At 46.9% G+C, this 20,663-nt stretch overlaps 2 protein-coding genes across 6 annotated transcripts in view; one reads left to right on the forward strand and one right to left on the reverse strand.

Moving 5' to 3' along the window:
* The first annotated feature begins 2,858 nt into the window (after positions 1-2,858).
* DMAC2L (distal membrane arm assembly component 2 like) lies at positions 2,859-6,544 on the forward strand. The gene is made up of 4 exons (XM_083738577.1): positions 2,859-3,012; positions 4,271-4,479; positions 5,385-5,556; positions 6,414-6,544. The coding sequence occupies exons 1-4, from the start codon at positions 2,906-2,908 to the stop codon at positions 6,526-6,528; spliced, it is 603 nt and encodes a 200-aa protein (XP_083594703.1). The 5' UTR covers positions 2,859-2,905; the 3' UTR covers positions 6,529-6,544.
* Positions 6,545-7,694: 1,150 nt separating this feature from the next.
* Positions 7,695-20,663, reverse strand: part of CDKL1 (cyclin dependent kinase like 1) — a 32,838-nt gene continuing 19,869 nt past the window's right edge. For all 5 annotated transcript variants that reach the window (XM_083737507.1, XM_083737508.1, XM_083737509.1 and 2 more), the window contains exons 5-11: positions 19,743-19,815; positions 18,699-18,789; positions 18,255-18,455; positions 15,056-15,138; positions 14,173-14,229; positions 11,615-11,770; positions 7,695-9,839 (exon numbers count right to left, since the gene is read on the reverse strand). In XM_083737507.1, coding sequence (XP_083593633.1) covers positions 9,732-9,839; positions 11,615-11,770; positions 14,173-14,229; positions 15,056-15,138; positions 18,255-18,455; positions 18,699-18,789; positions 19,743-19,815 — 769 coding nt within the window. In that variant the 3' untranslated portion in view covers positions 7,695-9,731. The remainder of the gene's footprint in view (positions 9,840-11,614; positions 11,771-14,172; positions 14,230-15,055; positions 15,139-18,254; positions 18,456-18,698; positions 18,790-19,742; positions 19,816-20,663) is intronic.

The raw sequence follows: 20,663 nt of genomic DNA on the forward strand, positions 1-20,663 counted from the left end.
CCACCATATTATTATTATTATTATTGTTGTTGTTATTATTATTACTGCTGTTTTGTCTTGCCCAAGGCAGCCCAAAGCGACTTGCATCTTGCAAAGCGACCCGCGTTCAGAAACGTCGTTTATGCAAATTGTTGTTGTTGCTGTTTATGCAAGTTGTTTTTGCTGCTGCTGCCATATGCCCTCTTTTCCCAGGACACGCCCACCACCACCATCTCATTATTATTATTATTGCTATTGCTATTGCTATTTTGTCTTGACTAAGGCAGCCCAAAGCGACTTGCATCTTTCAAAGCGACCTGGGTTCAGAAACGTCGTTTATGCAAATTGTTGTTGTTTATGCAAGTTGTTGTTGCGGCTTCTGCCATATGCCCCCTTTTCCCAGGACACGCCCACCACACCTCCTCCTCCTCCTCCTCCTCCTCCTCCTTCTTCTTCTTCTTCTTCTTCTTCTTCTTCTTCTTCTTCTTCTTCTTCTTACTGCTGTTTTGTCTTGCCCAAGGCAGCCCAAAGCGACTTGCATCTTGCAAAGCGACCTGCGTTCAGAAACGTCGTTTATGCAAATTGTTGTTGCTCCTGCTGCTGCCATATGCCCTCTTTTCCCAGGACACGCCCACCACCACCTCATCATCATCATCATCATCATCATTATTATTATTATTGCTATTGCTATTTTGTCTTGACTAAGGCGACTTGCATCTTGCAAAGCGACCTTGGTTCAGAAACATCGTTTATGCAAATTGTTGTTGTTTATGCAAGTTGTTGCTGCTGCTGCTGCTGCTGCTGTATGTCCTTTTTTCCCAGGACACGCCCACCACCACCACCATCCTGTTATTATTGCTATTGCTATTTTGTCTTGCCCAAGGCAGACCAAAGCAACGTGCATCTTGCAATAAAAATACATAGAAAACTGGGGTTGTTGTTGTTTATGCAAGTTGTTCTGGGTTCAGAAACTTTTATGCAAATTGTTGTTGTTGTTTATGCAAGTTGCTGTTGCTGCTGCTGCTGCTGCTGCTATATGTCCTCTTTTCCCAGGACACGTCCACCACCACCATATCATTATTGCTATTGCTATTTTGTCTTGCCAAAAGGCAGCCCAAAGCGACTTGCATCTTGCAAAGTGACCTGCATTCAGAAACGTCTTTGTTTGCTGTTACCAGTCTGTCTGCATGTCAGTGCCGGGTTTATGTATAAGCTAAACAACAAGCTGTAGCTTAGGGCCCTACTCTGGGGGGGGGGGGGTTGAGAAAAAATTCACGATTAAAATACTTCTTCTAAACTGTATTTCAGTTCAACAATTACTTCGATAAAATACATATTTTGTTACATGCAATTGGCTTTAGATTCCGATTAGGTCCATATGTTACTGCATATATAGCATATATATACTGGACACTGAGGTCCAGCTCCGAGGGCCTTCTGGCAGTTCCCTCGCTGCGAGAAGCCAAATTACAGGGAACCAGTCAGAGGGTCTTATCGGTGGTGGCACCCGCCCTGTGGAACGCCCTCCCATCATATGTCAAGGAAATAAAGAACTACCAGACTTTTAGGAGACATCTGAAGGCAGCCCTGTTTAAGGAAGCTTTTAATGTGTGACATTTTAATGTATTTTTAATCTTTGTTGGAAGCTGCCCAGAGTGCCTGGGGAAACCCAGCCAGATGAGCGGGGTACAAATAATAAATTATTATTATTAGTGAGAGATGGACCATAAGGAAGGCTGATCGCCGAAGAATGGATGCTTTTGAATTATGGTGCTGGAGGAGACTCTTGAGAGTCCCATGGACTGCAAGAAGATCCAGCCTATACATTCTGAAGGAAATCAGCCCTGAGTGCTCACTGGAAGGACAGATCCTGAAGCTGAGGCTCCAAGACTTTGGCCACCCCACGAGAAGAGAAGACTCCCTGGAAAAGACCCTGATGTTGGGAAAGATGGAGGGCACAAGGAGAAGGGGGCGACAGAGGACAAGATGGTTGGATAGTGTTCTTGAAGCTACCAGCATGAGTTTGACCAAACTGCGGGAGGCAGTGGAAGACAGAAGTGCCTGGCGTGCTCTGGTCCAGGGGGTCACGAAGAGGCGGACACGACTAAACGACTAAACAATAACAGCATTATTATTATTATTATATATTCAACACACAAACACAGCGACAGTTTGTTGTTGGCAAAGGACAGCTGGACATATAAAGGGCCCGGTTACCTTCAGTAGCTGAGGGCCTCATCAAACCTAAATCCAGCCCTGGTCTGCATGGCATGGTAGAGCTGGGAGGGACCACAAGAGTCAATCTAGTCCAGCGCCTTGCAGGGCAGCAGGGATCCTTTGCCTAGAGTCATATAGGATGGTAGAATTGGAAAGGACTCAAAGGGTAAATCCATACTAGCAAATTGCAACTAGTTCCCTTTGAGACCGGTGAGATTAAGTCATTGCAAACATCCCCCACTCATGGGCCAAGGGGAGGGAGGCAGGGAAAGGCAGCTGTCCCCCCCATAAATAAATAAAAACCAATAAAAATACATAGAAAACTGTGGTTCTGGGCCCCCCCAACAAAAATCCTGGCTATGCCCATGGCGCCACTGATTTCATTGGGCCTAAATTTTAATCTGGATCTATTCAACCTAGGAAACCTCAGCTCAGCTGCAAAAAGTACTATTTTGTGTCATATTAAAGACTACCAGTTAGTTGTTATATTGTCACACAAACCTGTTCTAAGCATTTAGCGAGACAACCTATGAATTTTCTGAATCCTTGAAATGAGTTCTATAAATGCTGAGGATCATTATTATTAGCGTTTTATATCACTTCCTTAATAGACTGTCTTTATTTGTAACTCTTATACCTGCCGACAATTGATGTGTGTTCTTTGTGCGGGAATCCGCTAAACTGCTGCTGTGTCTTTTTCAGAAGCTGAATGATGCTGATTGGAGCTTTGACACGTCGGACGGGCTTATTAAAGAGGCAGCCCTCCTGGGATACAGGCAGGAGTTTTTGGGGGTGGCTTAATGCCGTTTTCAACAAGTAAGTGTGCTGGCCAGAACAACTAAATCAGCTCCCACAAAGGACACTGCGAATTGAAACCCATTTGTCTTTTAAAGCCCTCTAGGTTGGTGGCCGTTGCTGCCTACTGTGGCAAGGAGTTCCAAAGATTAACCACGTGCCATGTGAAGAAGCCCTTTCTTCTGCCTGTCCTGGGTCTTCCAGCATTTTGCTTCATTGAATGCCCCCGAGTTCTAGCACTGATGGAAAAGGCGAAAAACTTTTCTCTGTCCGCTTTCCCCGTGCCATGCATAATTTTGTAAACTTCAATCGTGTGACTCCTTTCTTGCGTTTTCTCTTAACTGAAAAGCCCCAAACGCTGCAGCCTTTTCATAGGGGAGTCCCTCCACCCCCTTAATCGTTTTGCTCGCCCTTTCCTGAAATGTTTCTAACTCTACAATATCCTTTTTGAGGTGAGACAATCGGAACTTTGCACAGTATTCCAAACATTAGGATGCCGGCAGTTTTATTTTCAATTCCTTGCCTAATGATCCCTAGATAGGGATGCGGGTGGCGATGTGCTCTAAACCACTGAGCCTCTTGGGTTTGCCGATCAGAAGGTCGGTGGTTCGAATCCCCGTGACGGAGTGAGCTCCCGTTGCTCTGTCCCAGCTCCTGCCAACCTAGCAGTTTGAAAGCATGCCAGTGCAAGTAGATAAATAGGTACCACTCCGGCGGGAAGGTAAACAATGTTTCCATGTGCTGCGGTTTCCGTCACGGTGTCCCATTGCGCCAGAAGCGGTTTAGTCCTGCTGGCCACATGACTCGGAAAGCTGTGGACAAAGGCCGACTCCCTCAGCCTGAAAGCAAGATGAGCGTCACAACCCCATAGTCGCCTTTGACTGGATTTAACCATCCAGGGGTCCTTTACCTTTACCTTTAATGATCTCTAGGCATGGAATGGTCTTTTTTTACGGCTGCCACACACTGAGTTGACATATTCATTGAGCGATCTACTACAAACCGCAGGTCACTTGCCACTTCAGACCCCAAAAGCATATATGTGAAATTATTGCTTGCTCTGACTTGAATCACTTTACACTTGTTTACACTACATAGGCCTAGCAGGGCCCAATAACAGAAGGCAGAGCAAGTAAGGGGTTACCCAGCGCACCGTTAACTTATGGCACTCACTTCAACAAGAGGTGCTAATGGCCACCCAACCTGAATGCCTTTAAAAGAGGATTGCATAATAAAAACAAAACTGTCCTTAAAAGTAGCTGTTGCTCCTCATTTACAGGGTGGACTATGAGCGGATCCAGGCCGTTGGCCCAGACAGAGCCGCTTCGGAATGGCTCCTTCGGTGCGGGGCACTTGTGCGTTACCAAGGCTTGGACAAATGGCAGCAAGATTACAATGCTCTCCCTTCGGGACCATTAGGGAAATATAAGATACAGTCAATTAATGCCACAGAATCTTGCATCATGGCCAAGGGATTCGATTATTTGGGTAAGTAGCTGAAACACTAGGGATGCAGGTGGCGCTGTGGGTTAAACCACAGAGCCTAGGACTTGCCGATCAGAAGGTCAGCGGTTTGAATCCCTGTGATGGGGTGAGTTCCCGTTGCTCGGTCCCTGCTTCTGCCAACCTAGCAGTTCGAAAGCACGTCAAAGTGCAAGTAGATAAATAGGTACCACTCCGGCGGGAAGGTAAACAGCGTTTCTGTGCGCTGCTCTGGTTCGCCAGAAGCGGCTTAGTCCTGCTGGCCACATAACCCGGAAGCTGTACGCCGGCTCCCTCGGCCAGTAAAGCGAGATGCCGCAACCCCAGAGTCGTCGGCGACTGGACCTAATGGTCAAGGGTCCCTTTACCTTTACCTATTAGCTGAAACACTAAGAGTTTGGATTTGATATCCTGCCTTTCATTCCCCTTCAGGAGTCTCAAAGCGGCTCACATTCTCCTTTCCCTTCCTCCCCCACAACAAACACTCTGTGATGTGAGTGGGGCTGAGAGACTTCAGAGAAGTGTGACTGGCCCAAGGTCCCCCAGCAGCTGCATGTGGAGGAGCGGAGACGCGAACCCGGTTCCCCAGATTACGAGACTACCACTCTTGACCACTACACCACACTGGCTCTAACCAGCTTGGTCCGTCAATATTCCCAATATGCCACACACCCCTGTCCACCAGCACTCACAAAATTTGAAATGTACACGACTGGTCCAAAAAGGTTGTTGAAAGCTGGTTTAGATCACTGCCTGCTTATAGAGGTCACACTGTGGAACATAGACCCAGCCCTTTCTCAGGTGGTGAAGTCTCCACAAGGAGACTTTATCACTTGCATGGGCAAAAGCTGTAGATCTTCAGGCCGGTTGTGTGTTGCAAGTCCCCCTCCTTGACGTTCTGCCTGTTTCAGACGGCCTGGAGCACGTTGAGGAAATCCGGCTTTGCAAGTGCATGTACATCTACGATGAGTGCTTGCAGCGGCTGAGCCAAACGCCCAGCCTGCAGAGAAGCCTCCTGCGCCTGTGGATCATTTCCTGCGGGAACGTCACGGACAAAGGCATCATTGCGCTGCATAAGCTCAGGTAGGCAAAGCCGCCAAGGGCAGCCCTGCGTTTTTGCTGCATCATGAACCCTGTTGTTCTCGCAACCACCAACGGAAAATATACCGTATTTTTTGCTCTATAAGACTCACTTTTTCCCTCCTAAAAAGTAAGGGGAAATGTGTGTGCGTCTTATGGAGCGAATGCAGGCTGCGCAGCTATGCCAGAACAGGAAGAGGGATTGCTGCTTTTACTGCACAGCGATCCCTCTTGCTGTTCTGGCTTCTGAGATTCAGAATATTTTTTTTCTTGTTTTCCTCCTCCAAAAACTAGGTGCGTCTTATGGTCTGGTGCGTCTTATAGAGCGAAAAATACAGTAGGTGACTTAAAGGAGCTCTCTCCCTGCTGCAGTTAGGCTCCAAAGATTCCTTCCCTTGGCTACCATGAAAGGCGTTTTTCCCCCGAGCCAAATTGTTGGAGGGGACAAGGGAGACGCACTTTCAGAATAAAAATTTGCTCCTGCTGTATCAGTTTTTTAAATTGGTGTTGGAAAACGCAGCTAGGATTTTCGTCAGGGCCACGAGATGCTCTTGCTCACATTTGGAAAAGATGTCTATCAATATTCTGCAAATGAAAAAACATTTTGGTCCTGCGCTACACTAAAATGTTAAAATGCTTCTTTGATTGTCCTTGAACTTTCCCGCCACACTTGCCACCCTCTCCTGCAGCACCCTTTGAGAACCACTGACTTAGAGGTTATGTTACAATCAAGCAGTATATAAATTTGGTTGGACGAAAATAAAAGGCATCTGTGAATAGTGGGCTTAATGTGTGCCTGTCTTCCAGTGCAGTCAGCAGCTTTTGCTAAATTAAATATTTCTTCTTCTTCTTCTTTACAGTAATCTGGAATATTTGTTTTTGAGCGACTTACCTGGGATAAAAGAGAAGGAAGCCACTGCTCAGACCCTCAGGCAATCATTGCCAGGCTTGCAGCTAGAACTGGACTTGGATTAAAAGAATTGCCACCTCACTTGGGCCTCATAGTCTTTTTAAACCTGTGAAAGTTGTGGAGGTGGAGAATTGCTCAGCCCACTGCTGTCTCTGCAGAATCTCCGCTCTCCAGCCTCTCAAGGGAGGCCTCTGCTTTTGGGAATCCCTTAACAGGTGATGCTACAGCTTGGTCAGTGCTAGGCATGTGATCTGTCCTTAAGCTACTCCCCCCCCCCAATAAATCAAGACTAGAACACCCCTGGGCCACTTTCTGAAGAACTCGTTTATTGTTGAAGATGTTGACTTTGGGTGCTAAATCCTGGAAGTTTGGGCAATCTAAGGTCAAAAAGATTCCTACAGAGAACTACCGTATTTTTCGCTCCATAAGATGCACTTTTTCCCTCCTAAAAAGTAAGGGGAAATGTGTGTGTGTCTTATGCAACGAATGCAGGCGGGAGGCAGGCAGGAAAAGCCCCCAAGAGCCGCACACATGCTCCACGCAGCTCTTGTGGGCTTTTCCCTGAGGAGGGAAAAGGGCAACCCATCACTGACAGGCTGTCCTCCTCCCACCTCGTAGAAAAGCCCGCAAGAGCCGCACTCCCTTTAAAGAGCACACAGCTCTTTCTGGCTTTTGCGGGAGGTGGGGGAAGGGACAGAGGGCAGCCCCTCAGTCCCTTCCCCCACCTCCCGGAAAAGCCCCCCAGGCTGCCCTTGTCCCTCCTGGGGAAAAGCCTGCAAGCGCCGCACACACGCTCCACGCGGCTCGTGAAAGGGAGCGCTGAGCAGAGCTTTAAAAAAAAAAATTTCTTGCATTCCCCCTCTAAAAACTAGGTGCGTCTTATGGAGCAAAAAATATGGTATGTACTTCTTCCAGAGATTTTTTTTTTAAAATACAAAGTCATCTTAACCCCCCGTCCCCTTCTGCTTCCAGGCATGGCCAAACTTGGCCCTCCAGATGTTTTGGGACCACAACTCCCATCATCCCCAGGTAACAGGACCAGTGGTCAGGGATGATGGGAATTGTAGTCCCAAAACATCTGGGGGGCCAAGTTTGGCCATGCCTGGCTTAGACAAACCAAAAATATTTGCTTTGATGCTCTCACGTCATCAAGGAGATTATGGTGGTTTGGCAATTTACAGAGTAATGTAAGTGGGGTAGGTGGGGTGAAAATGAACTAGAAACAACGCCAGAGTAATATGCAGTTTACTGTTTCCTACACAAGCATTACAGACATTGGTTTATACCAGGCAAAATCTGGTAGTCGTTTGCCAGAACCATGGCATAGCAAAACTTGGCTACAGCTTCTATGGAGCAGCTCCGATAACCAGCGGATTTTGCAGAGAGCTGATCTTGCAAGCACAACACATAGGTACACATTTCTTCCAGCTGGACCTGTCTCTTGGAGAGGGTGTCGTTGCCAAGGCAGCCATGACACTCTTCTTACGTACGACCGCAGCCCTGGAAGAAGAAACCCCCTAATCACAGTCTGCCTTTTGTAGATGAGGCAGGAGCGAAGCCTGGAGGAGAAGGTGAATTCCACCCATCTGTTCAAATGAATCTAGATCATGGGTAGGCAAACTAAGGCTTGGGGGCTGGATCCGGCCCAGTCGCCTTCTCAATCCGGCCCGTGGAAGGTCCGGGAATCAGTGTGTTTTTACATGAGTAGAATGTGTGCTTTTATTTAAAATGCATCTCTGGGTTATTTGTGGGGCATAGGAATTCATTCATTATTTTTTTTTCCAAAATATAGTCTGGCCCCCCACAAGGTCTGAGGGACAGTGGACCGGCCCCCTGCTGAAAAAGTTCACTGACCCTTGATCTAGATCACCAGGAAAAGAGAATTTTGCATTTGTTCCCTGAACCAGCATGCGTGATACCTGGTTGCTATAACGATTATAACGCAACCGCACAGAGAACCTTTGTGAATTATCCAAAAACCTTTGGCTATACAGCCCAGAATTGTGTCTATTCACAGTCAGATTTCTTTTTTGTTGTTGCTGTTCTCTATTCAAGGATACTAGAGAAATAAAAAGCAGGGCTTTCCAAGTAAGCATGCAGCTGGGATGGTAAAATCTGTGGCTTGCCAGATGTTGGGGCTACAGCTGCCAAGACCCCCAGCCATTGGCCATTCTGCGTAGAGCTGATGGGAGTTTCTGAACATCCAGAGGACCAGTGTGTTTCTATCAGAGTTTCTGCAGCAAGGACTGGGCAAAGCAGTGTTTCTCCAGGAGATGGAAAATAGAAGGGCCACTTCCTGCTTGGGTTTGCAGAGTACCAGATACTCCAAGAACTGAAGGATTTGCAGGGCAAAGTTAGTTGAAGGGCATAAGATTGGGAGTGTCAGATCACCATGTGGGCAATTGAGCATCTCTAGGGTCCAGCAGCAAACTCACAATAATAAATACAAGCATGACTAATTGTATAATTTCTATCTAAAGAATTCAAAAGTCAGGGTTCCCACCCCCCCAGTCCTATTAATGTGCGATAACGCGTCTCCATCTCTTGGAACCGAATCCTATATTTCGGCAAACATGCTTGCTTATTACATGGAGGTTTCATTTTAACCCAGGTTATTATTATTTTTAGGAAGTATCATTCAAAGAGACAAACAGAAATTTAAAAGTTTAAAAGCAGAGGAAAGACGTTGATTTCTAACCACCCTGCTGGGAGATCTGTGTTTGATGCAAGATTTCACAGAATTGGAGTTCTTCGCATCTTTGACTGCGTCTTGCAGGATCAACCAGCCTTTGCTATTAACTACAAATGCACATGAGAACAGACGTTCTCCCTTCTTCTTTGACACCATGGGATTTTGTGAATTAAATGTATTTGGCATAGCTGGATCCCACCCACCCTCCACTTCCACTCCATCTGCTCCCAAACAGGCAGCAGACCCACACAGTACACAGGATGAGCTCTTGAGAACCCTAAACTGATGCAATCACAATTATTCTGCCCCCAACCCACCCCCGAAAGTCCCAGAGAGATGCATTTTCTGCCGAGTCACAAGAAGTTCCAGACCTTCAGCCGACTCTCTTGTCTCTCGGAGCAGAGATTTTCGTTCTAAAGCTTTGCCATTCTTAACACGGTCATTTCACGGCTTGCTCCATTGTGCACCATCAGAATAATATCCCTTTCTCCGTTCAAGCTCACTTCAAGGTTGGGAATGCGCTGAGGCTGTCCGCGTAAATCCGGCTTAGCCATGACACCCACACTTTAATTTTTTTTAGATGTTTGGGAAACGGTAGTTCAGTTTCCTTGTGCTGCAATAGTACTTCTTGTTATCCAAAGCAGGTAGAATGTTGCTGCTGGTTAACTGGGGCAGGTACTGTAACTAAGAAGAGAGAATAAAGAGTAACTTGCAGGCAGTTTTCAGTTTAGCAAAGGACAGCAATGCAAACTGTTCTGAAAATGACACAAAGGTGAACGGGCAGCTGGGGGCTGGCTCCACCCCTTTTTTGGCGCTGCTGGTCTTGAATTTATTTATTTTTTGAAAAAAATAGCTGTATACCACTATACATTAAAAAAATCAAAGTGGTTTACGACAATAGAACCATTCAATAAAACCATATAACTAAAAAGGTGGAAAGATGCATTATTGTGGAAAGATGCATTATTAAACACAGGCCTGACAAAATAGAAAAATTTTCTGTAGGTGTCCAACGTTTGGCATAGAAGACACCTGCTTAATAATAAAAATGTATGTTCATTTGAAGATCACAGGCTAGCTTACAACTTAAAAGCACAAGATACATAGCATAATATCAAGAAAGCGAAAGCTTCCAAGACACATTTAAAAGGCCATACATTGTTTAATCAGCCAAAGGCTTGTTTGAAGATTGCTTTCTCCTGGCCCCTGAATTGTCCTCGCCTGTGTCTCTGTTGTTGGCAGGGAGTTCCACAGGACTGGGCCAATAACCAAAGGCTCCGTTTATTGTTGTTGTGAAATGAGCCTCACCAACGTGGGGAATGACCAAAGGAGCTCCTGTAGAAGATCTCATGGATCAAGCTGGGATAGAAGGGGTCAATCCATGCAGTATCCTGGCCCCAGGTTTGTAAATTAGAATCGTAGAATTGGGAGTTACCACAATGGTCATCTAGTCTAGACCCAGTCCTGCTGACCTCCGGCACCACCCATGCCGGTAAATGTATCACTATAGTTTTGAGGCTGGGACCCCCCTAAGCCCTAGAAATTAATAAATTGCAGATTTTGATTATTTGGGATATGAAGGGAGAAATGCCAGCTGCAGAGGAATTCCTGGGCAAAAGGACCTGGCCAAGCTAGGGCCATTAAGAAACCACCACGTCTTCAATTGTTCAAAGGTGCACAGGACCTAATAATAATAATAATAATAATAATAATATATTATACCCTGCCCATCTGGCTGGGTTTCCCCAGCCACTCTGGGCGGCTTCTAACAAAAGATTAAAAATACATTAAAACATCAGTCATTTAAAACTTCCCTAAACGGGGCTGCCTTCAGATGTCTTCTAAACGTCAGATAGTTGTTTATTTCTTTGACATCTGGTGGGAGGGCGTTCCACAGGGCGGGCGCCACCACTGAGAAGGCCCTCTGCCTGGTTCCCTGTAACCTCACTTCTCGCAGCGAGGAAACTGCCAGAAGGCCCTCAGAGCTGGACCTCAGTGTCTGGGATGAATGATGGGGGTAGAGACGCTCCTTCAAGTCTACTGGACCGAGGCCATTTAGGGCTTTAAAGGTCAACACCAACACTTTGCATTGTGCTTCGAAACGTACTGGAAGCCAATGGAGGTCTTTCAAGACTGGTGTTATGTGGTCTTGGTGGCTGCTCCCAGTCACCAGTCTAGCTGCCGCATTCTGGATTAGTTGTAGTTTCCGAAGGTAGCCCCACGAAGAGCGCATAGCAGTAGTCCAAGCGGGAGATAACCAGAGCATGCACCACTCTGGCGAGACAGTCTGCGGGCAGGGAGGGTCTCATCCTGCATACCAGATGGAGCTGAGGGTCAAGACATCTGGGGATCCTGTGCAGGGCTCAGCAGGGACTGGGGTGGCCTGTAGCAGGAGGGTGTTCCTGGCTGCCGTGCAATTTGATCCCTGAGACCCCTGAAATATCTGAGCAGCCTCTTACCCCGGGGATGTGCTTCCGCGTGGGCCGGTTTGGCTTCCGCGTGAGGGATCTCTCTCGCTCCCTCCCCAGCTCAACCTCTCGGATGCTGTCGAAGTAGGGGTGCTGCAGGAGCTGCTCGCAAGTAAGCCTTTCTGCAGGATCCATGTGGAGGCAGCCCTGCGATAAGGGGAAAAAGAGTCTGGAGGATGCAGACACAAACCAAGCGTGGCTCAGTGGCAACAGTGCCTGTTTCCCCAAACAGAAGGTTCTGGGTTCAATTCTGGCCTGGGAATGTCGGCTGCCTGAATTCCCAGGCATTGCTGAGGCAGATAGACTGATCACATCTTCCAATATAAGGCAGCTTCCTATGTTAAGAATGTAAGAACAGCCCTGCAGGTTCAGACCAGTGGCCCACCACCTTGTCCTAAATCCTGATCTCACCTTGGCCAACCAGATGCCACCATGGTGTAATAAACAAAAATCTGCCCTTATTCCCTTATGGGGGAAGAACCCTTATAGAGTCCTTTGTAGGTTCTCCATCGGTCAGAGAAAAGAACAGAGGCCATCGAGAGAATATTGAGAAGCAAAGCAGCTAGTAAGCCTGATTGAACTGTTGCAACAGGGTGCTCCCCCCACACGCAGGAAAGGAGGAGGACCCTGAACAAAGGTGTGCCTGCCCTTATATAGACATTTTAAATTACCCGCCCTGTAGTCCAAGACCACCCTAGACACATCATACATACATCACAGAAGGGGTGTAGCTCAAAACCACCCCCCATAAACACCATACCTACATTACAGAAAAGGTGGTCTACAACAGAAATCTGAGTGCATTGTTTATCTCTTTTCTGGCATTTTACCTGGTAATGTTTACTTGATTGGATACCCTGGGGAACCTGGCCAGTCTTTTGTAATGACAAATACTTAGTTCCTGAGCCAGGTCTCACTCTATTCATACACAGACATACCCTTAAGACAGGATCTGTGAACGAAAAGACAATGGGGAGGCTTCTCCATTTTCCTTCGACCTTGCAGAGAAATATTTGAGGTCAATTTGGGAGGGACAAAATGGTTTCAGGACTTTTTCTGTGGGGTTTCAGACATGTGGTTTAGATATGCAGTTATGAATATATATATATATATATATATGCAGGTTTTGGTGTCCTCGGGTGTCTTCCCGTGTAAAAGTTGGGGTGTCTAGGCGACGTTTCGACGAGGTCTCACTCGTCATCTTCAGGCTGGTGCTTTCGGCTTCTTGTTACTGGAACAGAGCGGGATCTCAATGTTTGAGTTCCTATAAATACTGTAGAGGGGGTGTGGTGTCTAGCCCCCAATGTTCTGGGCAGAGAGGAAGTTCCCAGGCTAGTGTGCCTTTTCTTCTTTTGTTCCTTAATTACTTGAGAGATACCTTGAGTGATTTCTTGAGTGATATCCTGAGTACCACTTAGGTGGGTCATTAGGTGTGGATTAGTTGCTAAAGTCTTTGTGTCTTGACCTCTTGAACTTTGTGAAGAGTTTTCCTGAGAAGATGGCTGTATTGCACTTAGTTGTGCTTTGGCTTGGCTTCGTGTATAGGGGCGAGCTGTGGTTTTGTGGCTTGTGTCAGCCAGATCTGTGTAGGGATTGCAGGGGGGTGCAGCATCCGGAGGTGCCACCATGGATTGGCTACTGGATGGTGTCAGTAATTCATCTGTGGAGAGGGTCTGGGTTTGGGTCTGGTGTGGTTGATTGGTGTTGGCGTTCTGTGTGCCTCTGGATCTGGTGTCAGTTTTTGTGGGGAGGGCTAATTTCCAGATGTCTGGCAAGCGGGATGTGTCGTCACGCTTGTTCATGTTGTGAGGGTGTTTCTCTATCTAACAAGAAGCCGAAAGCACCAGCCTGAAGATGACGAGTGAGACCTCGTCGAAACGTCGCCTAGACACCCCAACTTTTACACGGGAAGACACCCGAGGACACCAAAACCTGCATTCCTGTACCCGTGAAAATCTACGAAAGCATATATATATATATATATATATATATATGTATGTATGTATATATGTATGACCTTACATTTTTTTATTCGGAAGGCTTGCAGGGGTTTGCAGAGCTGACAAAAAAAGGGGAGGGAAACAGCCCATGGGTGCACAAACACCCCCCCGAACCCAGCAGTACTTAGTGGGCATAGAATGTGAGCTGACTTTGGGGGAGAAGAGAGAGGGAAATTGGGTGACGGTTGAAATGGAGCGGCTGAGCAGAAACACTCCGCTCTGTGAATGCTTCGTTCCAAGTTGTTTACTCCCCTTTCCTGGTTTGCTTATATAAAAAAGAAATGGAAAAAAGACTGCCGAGGGCTTGGTCAATCATCAACTTAATTGCAAGCTGGCAGCGGAACTGGCGTGCAAAGCAGCGAGTTCCAAATGGCCCCCTCCAATGAGCGTTAGGCAAATAAAATGGAAATGGATGGTTAAACTTGCTAAACTGGGCTTCAGTAAAGAAGGTTAAGCAGGTATGAAGGCAAACGAGCCGTCTCAAAATGTTAGTGCATTTTAATGTGGATAGTAAGCCTGAAATCTCAAACACCTACAGTTCTTGCTCACCTTCATGAGTCCGAGGGCCGAGTAGGAAATGCCTGGGAATTTCATTTCTAGAGGCTCCTGGGGGGAAAAGGAGGACAAAATAATGAGCATCATCGGCTTAGGGGTTCGCTCCCCCCTTTCATGTTTATATTTCAATAATAATAATAATAATAATAATAATAATAATAATAATAATACCTTATTTTTTGCTCTATAAGACTCACTTTTTCCCTCCTAAAAAGTAAGGGGAAATGTGTGCGCGCCTTATGGAGCGAATGCAGGCTGTGCCGCTATCCCAGAAGCCAGAACAGCAAGAGGGATTGCTGCTTTCACTGCGCAGCGATCCCTCTTGCTGTTCTGGCTTCTGAGATTCAGAATATTTTTTTCCTTTTTTTCCTCCTCCAAAAACTAGGTGCATCTTGTGGTCTGGTGCGTCTTATAGAGTGAAAAATACAGTAATAATAACTTTATTTATATCCCCCCCCCCCCAGCCAAACCTGGGCTCAGAGCAGCTATAGTTCTATATTTGAAGAAGAACTCGTTCACTGGACAGGTCAGAAAGCAGACGCGCCAATCTTGCCCCTTTGGACCTGGAGACCTTCAATTTTCTTCTCCGTTTCCAAGAGTGATCCTTCCCTCCCAACTACTGAAATGCGGGCGCAGACGTCCCAATTGCCAGCGTCTACGTGTCTCCGAAACCACATCCAGGAGCAGCCATTCCATTGAGCTGGTCGCTAGTTCCCGGACAATGGACCTCATCTCCAAGCAGCCGAAAACAAAAAAGCAATCCTTTGCCTGGAGACGCAAAAAGGCCTTAAAAACCTAGGAAGCGGAGGAGCCTCCTGTGTCTTGTTTGCAGCAGGACTTGTGCAAGGCGCGGGGGTGTGTGTGTGTGCTTTCTCACCATGCTTTCTGGGTCTGGAACTCTCACCCCGCTGAAGAACTGATTTGTGCTGAAGACTTGCTGGTGTCTGGGAATGAGGTCCCCTTTGGAGAAGAAGGAAATCGAATCACACTCAAATCCGCATTTGTTCTGCATTTCTAATAACTCAGTCTTTTAGTGTGGCAGCACCTAAACTTTGGAACCCCCTGCCTCATGATATCAGGCAGGCGCCTTCACTGGGCTCTTTTCGGCACCTGCTAGAAACATCCTTGTTCAGACCTGCCTGCCCAGAAGTTTAGAAAGCGGAGGCGAGTCTTAATCCGTTTTTAGTCTGTTGCTCTTACAACTTATTCCCCGAACGTCTGAACTTATTGTCGTTCGTTCTCCTTATTGACAAGTCTACTGCTTTACCTTGTTTGTAAACAACTTCTAGGGGTTTCTTTCCGCAATAAAGCAGCATATAATTTCATGAAACAAACAAATAAATTCAAACATTCCTGCTGGCAGCAGGAGTATCTTAGTATCTTGGGGGGGGGGCAATTGCTCTACGTGGGGTGCAAGACGAACCACATATGTTTACGCAGAAGCATCGCCGCTAAAGCAACCAGCCCCAAACTTGCACCTTAGCCCAAAACAGGCATTCCTACACATTTCCTCTGCCACATCCCATCATCCTTTTTTCTAAAATCCTTCCCGTTTCTAAGGAAGACACAAATAGCACTAAACAAGCTTTCAGTCCCACAAGTGGATCTCCCCTAATTCCCAGCTTTTTAAAAGATCCATTTGCTGGATCCTTGCTGCGATGCAAAAATCAGTTTGGGCCAGAGGTGGGGAATTCATCTTATGAAAGCTCCTGCAACCAACTGATGGTGGGGCTTGCAAAGTGCAGTCCAAGATGGATCTTTGCAGGAGACTGCAAAACTGCCTTTCAGCCCAGAAGCAAATTCCCCTTCTCCACACCTGGTGGGAGGAATGTCTTGGCCATAAACTGCCCCACCACCAGTCTATCCTCTATTTTTTTGCCAGAAGTGGCTTAGTCCTTTATTAGGCATAGCAAACCACACATTATCAAACAGACACCATATATAAATGGTGCAAAATACGAGCTCAACATAACAAGGTTTGTCCCGGTCAGATCTTTAACTCCAGAGAAAATCAATTTGCATACAATACAATACAGCACTACCACATCACCCATCAATTAAGAACCACTAATTCTCTTTATAATGACCTGCTCTTTCTACATGGACAGCACTCAAAAATTCAGCCACTATTAAAGTAATTTGATCATTCCTGTCCGAAAGCAGGTCCTGAACCGTTGGGGGCAAAGAAATCAGTCTACGCAATCTGCGCAGCGCTCCCTTTCGCTGTTCTGGCTTCTGGGATAGCTGCGCAGCCTGCATTCGCTCCCTAAGACGCACACACATTTCCCCTTTTTAGGAGGGAAAAAGTGAGTCTTATACAGTGGTGCCCCGCAAGACGAACGCCTCGCAAGACGGAAAACCCGCTAGACGAAAGGGTTTTCCGTTTTGGAGGCGCTTCGCAAAACGAATTTCCCTATGGGCTTCCTTCGCAAGACGAAAGCCCACAGGGAAATCTCTGGGACAGCGGGGAAGCGCAGCGCGTCTTCCCCACTGTCCTCGGACCTCCTCCAAAGGCTGGCGGTGGGGCGGAGAGCCCTTCTCCCCCCGCCAGGCTTCGGATGGCTGTCCTGAAGACTTGCAGTGGGAGGAGGGTTTTCCTTTCCACCGCCAACATTCAGAATGCTGTTCTCCCCCCACCACAAGCCCCGGGAATAGAGAAGTGCTGCGTGCCTTCCCCTCTGTTCCTGTACCTGTCCTTAAGGCTTGCAGTGGGGAGAAAAGCCCTTCTCCGCACCGCCAGCCTGGCAAGCGGTCTCCATAGGAACACATTAATTGTTTTTCAATGCATTCCTATGGGAAACCGTGCTTCGCAAGACGAAAAACTCGCAAGAAGAAAAAACTTGCGGAACGAATTAATTTCGTCTTGCGAGGCACCACTGTAGAGTGAAAAATACGGTATCCTCTATTGCCGTGCTGATGTCCTTGGATGGAAGAAGCAACCTCTGATCCCCAGCTCCATTCCCGCTTGGCTCATTAGCCTGCACTGTGAAAACCCAAATGCTAAGGCAACTGGGCAGTTGCTGCTCAGCCTGATGAAGAGGAAAGGAGGCTGGCTTCTCCATCTTCCACGGGTGTCCTACACTTCCATGCACCCTTTCCAACAGTCTTCTCCCTGGCCAACCTGTCTCTCTCAAAACAGTGTGCAAGTCCTGTGCCTTATAGTGGAGATTGTGCAGGAGACAGTCCAAATGGGCCACGCGGGGGACACCTCAGGCTACATTCCCAGGGCAGTGTATTTTGGGCTCACTGTCAGTGGAAGGCTACTTAATAGTGATCCAGAGTAGATTTCAATGTATAGTTAGCAGAGTGAAAACTTGAACCCATTGCAGGATTCCCCAAATATAGACCAGAGGCAATTTCATCCAGCAGAGCTTTTACTGCTACTGAAGGCAAATGAGCATAATGGTCACAAATCCAATACATTCAGGACTGGCACTGTCCCTAAGAAATCCAGTTGCAGCAGACTTAACAAACTTACAATTACTTAATTTATAATAAGTCTAAACCTTAACACTCAGCATACTACCAGAAAAGAGAGACAGAAAGAGAAAGTGAAACTCAGGCTCCTTCTGGCCTTACTTTTATAAAGAGATAGGAGAACCAGTTTTAACCAGCTGTACTCAGTTTCTCTGAAGGTATATAACCCAAACAATCATGAACTTTCTGCCTTCTTCTCTCACACAGAGAAGCTTCTGGAACCCTCTTGAATTAAGTAGAATAGGAAAGATCTCTACACATCAGATCAATACTTTCTGCACTAAGAAATGCAAACTGACACTCACGACCATCCCCCTCCGTGTGACGTTTCGCATGACGCGTGAGCTTTCGCACGCCATAAAACCCTCTTCTGGAGCCATAGTGGAATATAATGCAGGTTTGGTTCTCTTTTCTTGGTTATTTGCTTCCGGCGAAAATCCATTTGCAAATGGAAAGGAATGCCATAATTGCATTTTGTTCCGCTATAGTTCCACTACCTTCCACGGCAATTACCACGGAGAGGAGAGTGAGACAGATTGTAGCCAGCTGCAGTCAAGAAAAACGCCTCTCTGTTTCCTTGGCGCCTCTCAAGGACTTACCCAACGTCCTTCTGATCAGGTAAAGCTGGTCCACATCCGATTTCCCCGGCCACAGAGGGATGCCGGACAGCAGCTCTGCAAAGACGCAGCCGATGGCCCAGACGTCCACGGGGGGGCCATACTGGGTGTCCCCCACGAGCAGCTCGGGAGACCGGTACCACCGAGTGGCCACATAGTCTGTGTAGTAATCGCTGGGTCCAGCTGGATAAGGGAGGGTGGGAGCAGGAGATGAGACTCACACACGAAGGGTGATCTATCCAACAATCACCCCGAAGGGTCAAGGGCGCCAGAGGAGCTCCTCCCTTTCCCCATATATTCCTCCTTTGCTGAATTTTGTTAATACATTCCAAGGATTATACAGGGAAAGTAGATGCAGGGGAAGCCATGCCCAGTTGCTTAGCAGATAGAGAGACAGAAATTGTAGCGATAAATAAAGGCACTTACTGAGGATGCGAGCAAAACCAAAGTCACAGAGTTTGATGACAAAATGCTTGGTTATGAGGATGTTCTCTGGCTTCACGTCTCGGTGGATGCACTGGAAGCAAAGGAAGAGCCGTCAATGTGACAATCAAGTAGAAAGCTAGAGGCTTCACCTTATTTAAAATTGGGGTGTAGCAAATGGGGAGCCCCAGTTAGGATCTGGCCCTTGATGCAATCTGGGCCTGCTTATTATTATTATTATTATTATTATTATTATTATTATTATTATTTTGAAAAGCCCACATTTATTTGTAGGGGGAAGGAAGAAAAATGGTAATAAACAGAAACATTCCACACTGTAATAGTTTCTCCCCCTGTAACTAACATATGAGAAAAGTATTTATTTATAGAGGCAGTCTGTCCTGCCATATCATAAAATATCAAGGTGGTGTACAATATTCAAAGAATCCTAAGTTTTGTTCTCCACATTCCCAGAACAGTTTGTGGTTGTTGTTTTAAAAAACAACAACACCATCCTCATGAGAATTCATCAGCATTCTGGTGTGGGTTTCTAATATACACAAGCTTGTAAGCAATTCTGTCCAACACGCTAAGTTTTGCAAAGCAATTCCCCCCCCAAAACAATGCACTTTTGCATGCTTTTTAAAATAATACGTGCATTTTTATGAAGGCTTTATCCTAGTATCTGCATTTTGCACAAAATACTTGGCCGCAGAGCTGCACTGTGAGGTTTCAGAGAAGTGCAAAGTTCAAAGGGCATCTGCTTCTGTCTGCGAATATTTTGGAATGTGTGACTTTGGTAAACCCCCCCTTTAAATGCAAAGCGCCAACATTCTCCCCTATCTCTAGCAGGCCCCACCCCTTTCTTCTCCCTTCTTTCGCACCCCAGGGGGCTGCAAGCAGGTGGGCAGGCTGCTCTGGCCAGAGGTATGATCTGATCGCTTGCAGAGTGATGCCAGCGCTGGCAGCCTACGTAAATAGGGTTAGGGAGGACAGATGGTAGGGGAAATGGAATTGCAGATCGGTTGTGCTGACGGCAAGACTTACGTTGTGCTTGTGGCAAAAGTTCACTGCCTGGAGGGTCTGCCAAGTGATGCTTTTCACGAGGTGCTCCGGGACTCTGCAAAGAGAATTAAAAAGAGGAGAAGGAGGAGAGTGCTTGAAATTCCACAACCGCTTGACCTAAGTCCATCAGCAAAGGGAAGGGATGGTGACAGGTTGTATTCCTGCACTGGGGTTTTGTTGTTTAGTTGTGTCCGACTCTTCGTGACCCCCTGGACCAGAGCACGCCAGGCACTCCTGTCTTCCACTGCCTCCCGCAGTTTGACCAAACTCATGCTGGTAGCTTCAAGAACACTGTCCGACCATCTCATCCTCTGTCGTCCCCTTCTCCTTGTGCCCTCCATCTTTCCCAACATCAGGGTCTTTTCCAGGGAGTCTTCTCTTCTCATGAGGTGGCCAAAGTCTTGGAGCCTCAGCTTCACGATCTGTCCTTCCAGTGAGCACTCAGGGCTGATTTCCTTCAGAATGGATCGGTTTGATCTTCTTGCAGTCCATGGGACTCTCAAGAGTCTCCTCCAGCACCAGAATTCAAAAGCATCCATTCTTCGGCGATCAGCCTTCTTGATGGTCCAGCTCTCACTTCCATACATCACTACTGGGAAAACCATAGCTTTAACTATACGGACCTTTGTCGGCAAGGTGATGTCTCTGCTTTTTGGTCAAAACTCTCCACTATGACCTGTCCATCTTGGGTGGCCCTGCACGGAATAGCTCATAGCTTCTCTGAGTTATTCAAGCCCCTTCGCCACAATAAGGCAGTGATCCATGAAGGAGTATTTTATATTACTTAACATAATTCACAGACCCACTCCACAACAACAACAACAAAACACCTCTAAGCAGAAAACTGCAATACCTGCGATGAGCCGTGCTGGATCAGGCCCCAGGCCCATCAAGTCCAGCATC

The sequence above is a fragment of the Podarcis gaigeae genome (genome assembly GCF_964106915.1).
Source record: "Podarcis gaigeae genome assembly, chromosome: 1".
NCBI lineage: Eukaryota > Metazoa > Chordata > Lepidosauria > Squamata > Lacertidae > Podarcis > Podarcis gaigeae.

Bases quoted from the DNA above. Each gene is read 5' to 3' on its own strand.
- DMAC2L (XM_083738577.1), top strand. From the start codon at position 2,906: ATGATGCTGATTGGAGCTTTGACACGTCGGACGGGCTTATTAAAGAGG. The intron at 3,013-4,270 runs GTAAGTGTGCTG...CCTCATTTACAG, and splicing joins CTTAATGCCGTTTTCAACAA to GGTGGACTATGAGCGGATCC. The intron at 5,557-6,413 runs GTAGGCAAAGCC...TCTTCTTTACAG, and splicing joins ATTGCGCTGCATAAGCTCAG to TAATCTGGAATATTTGTTTT.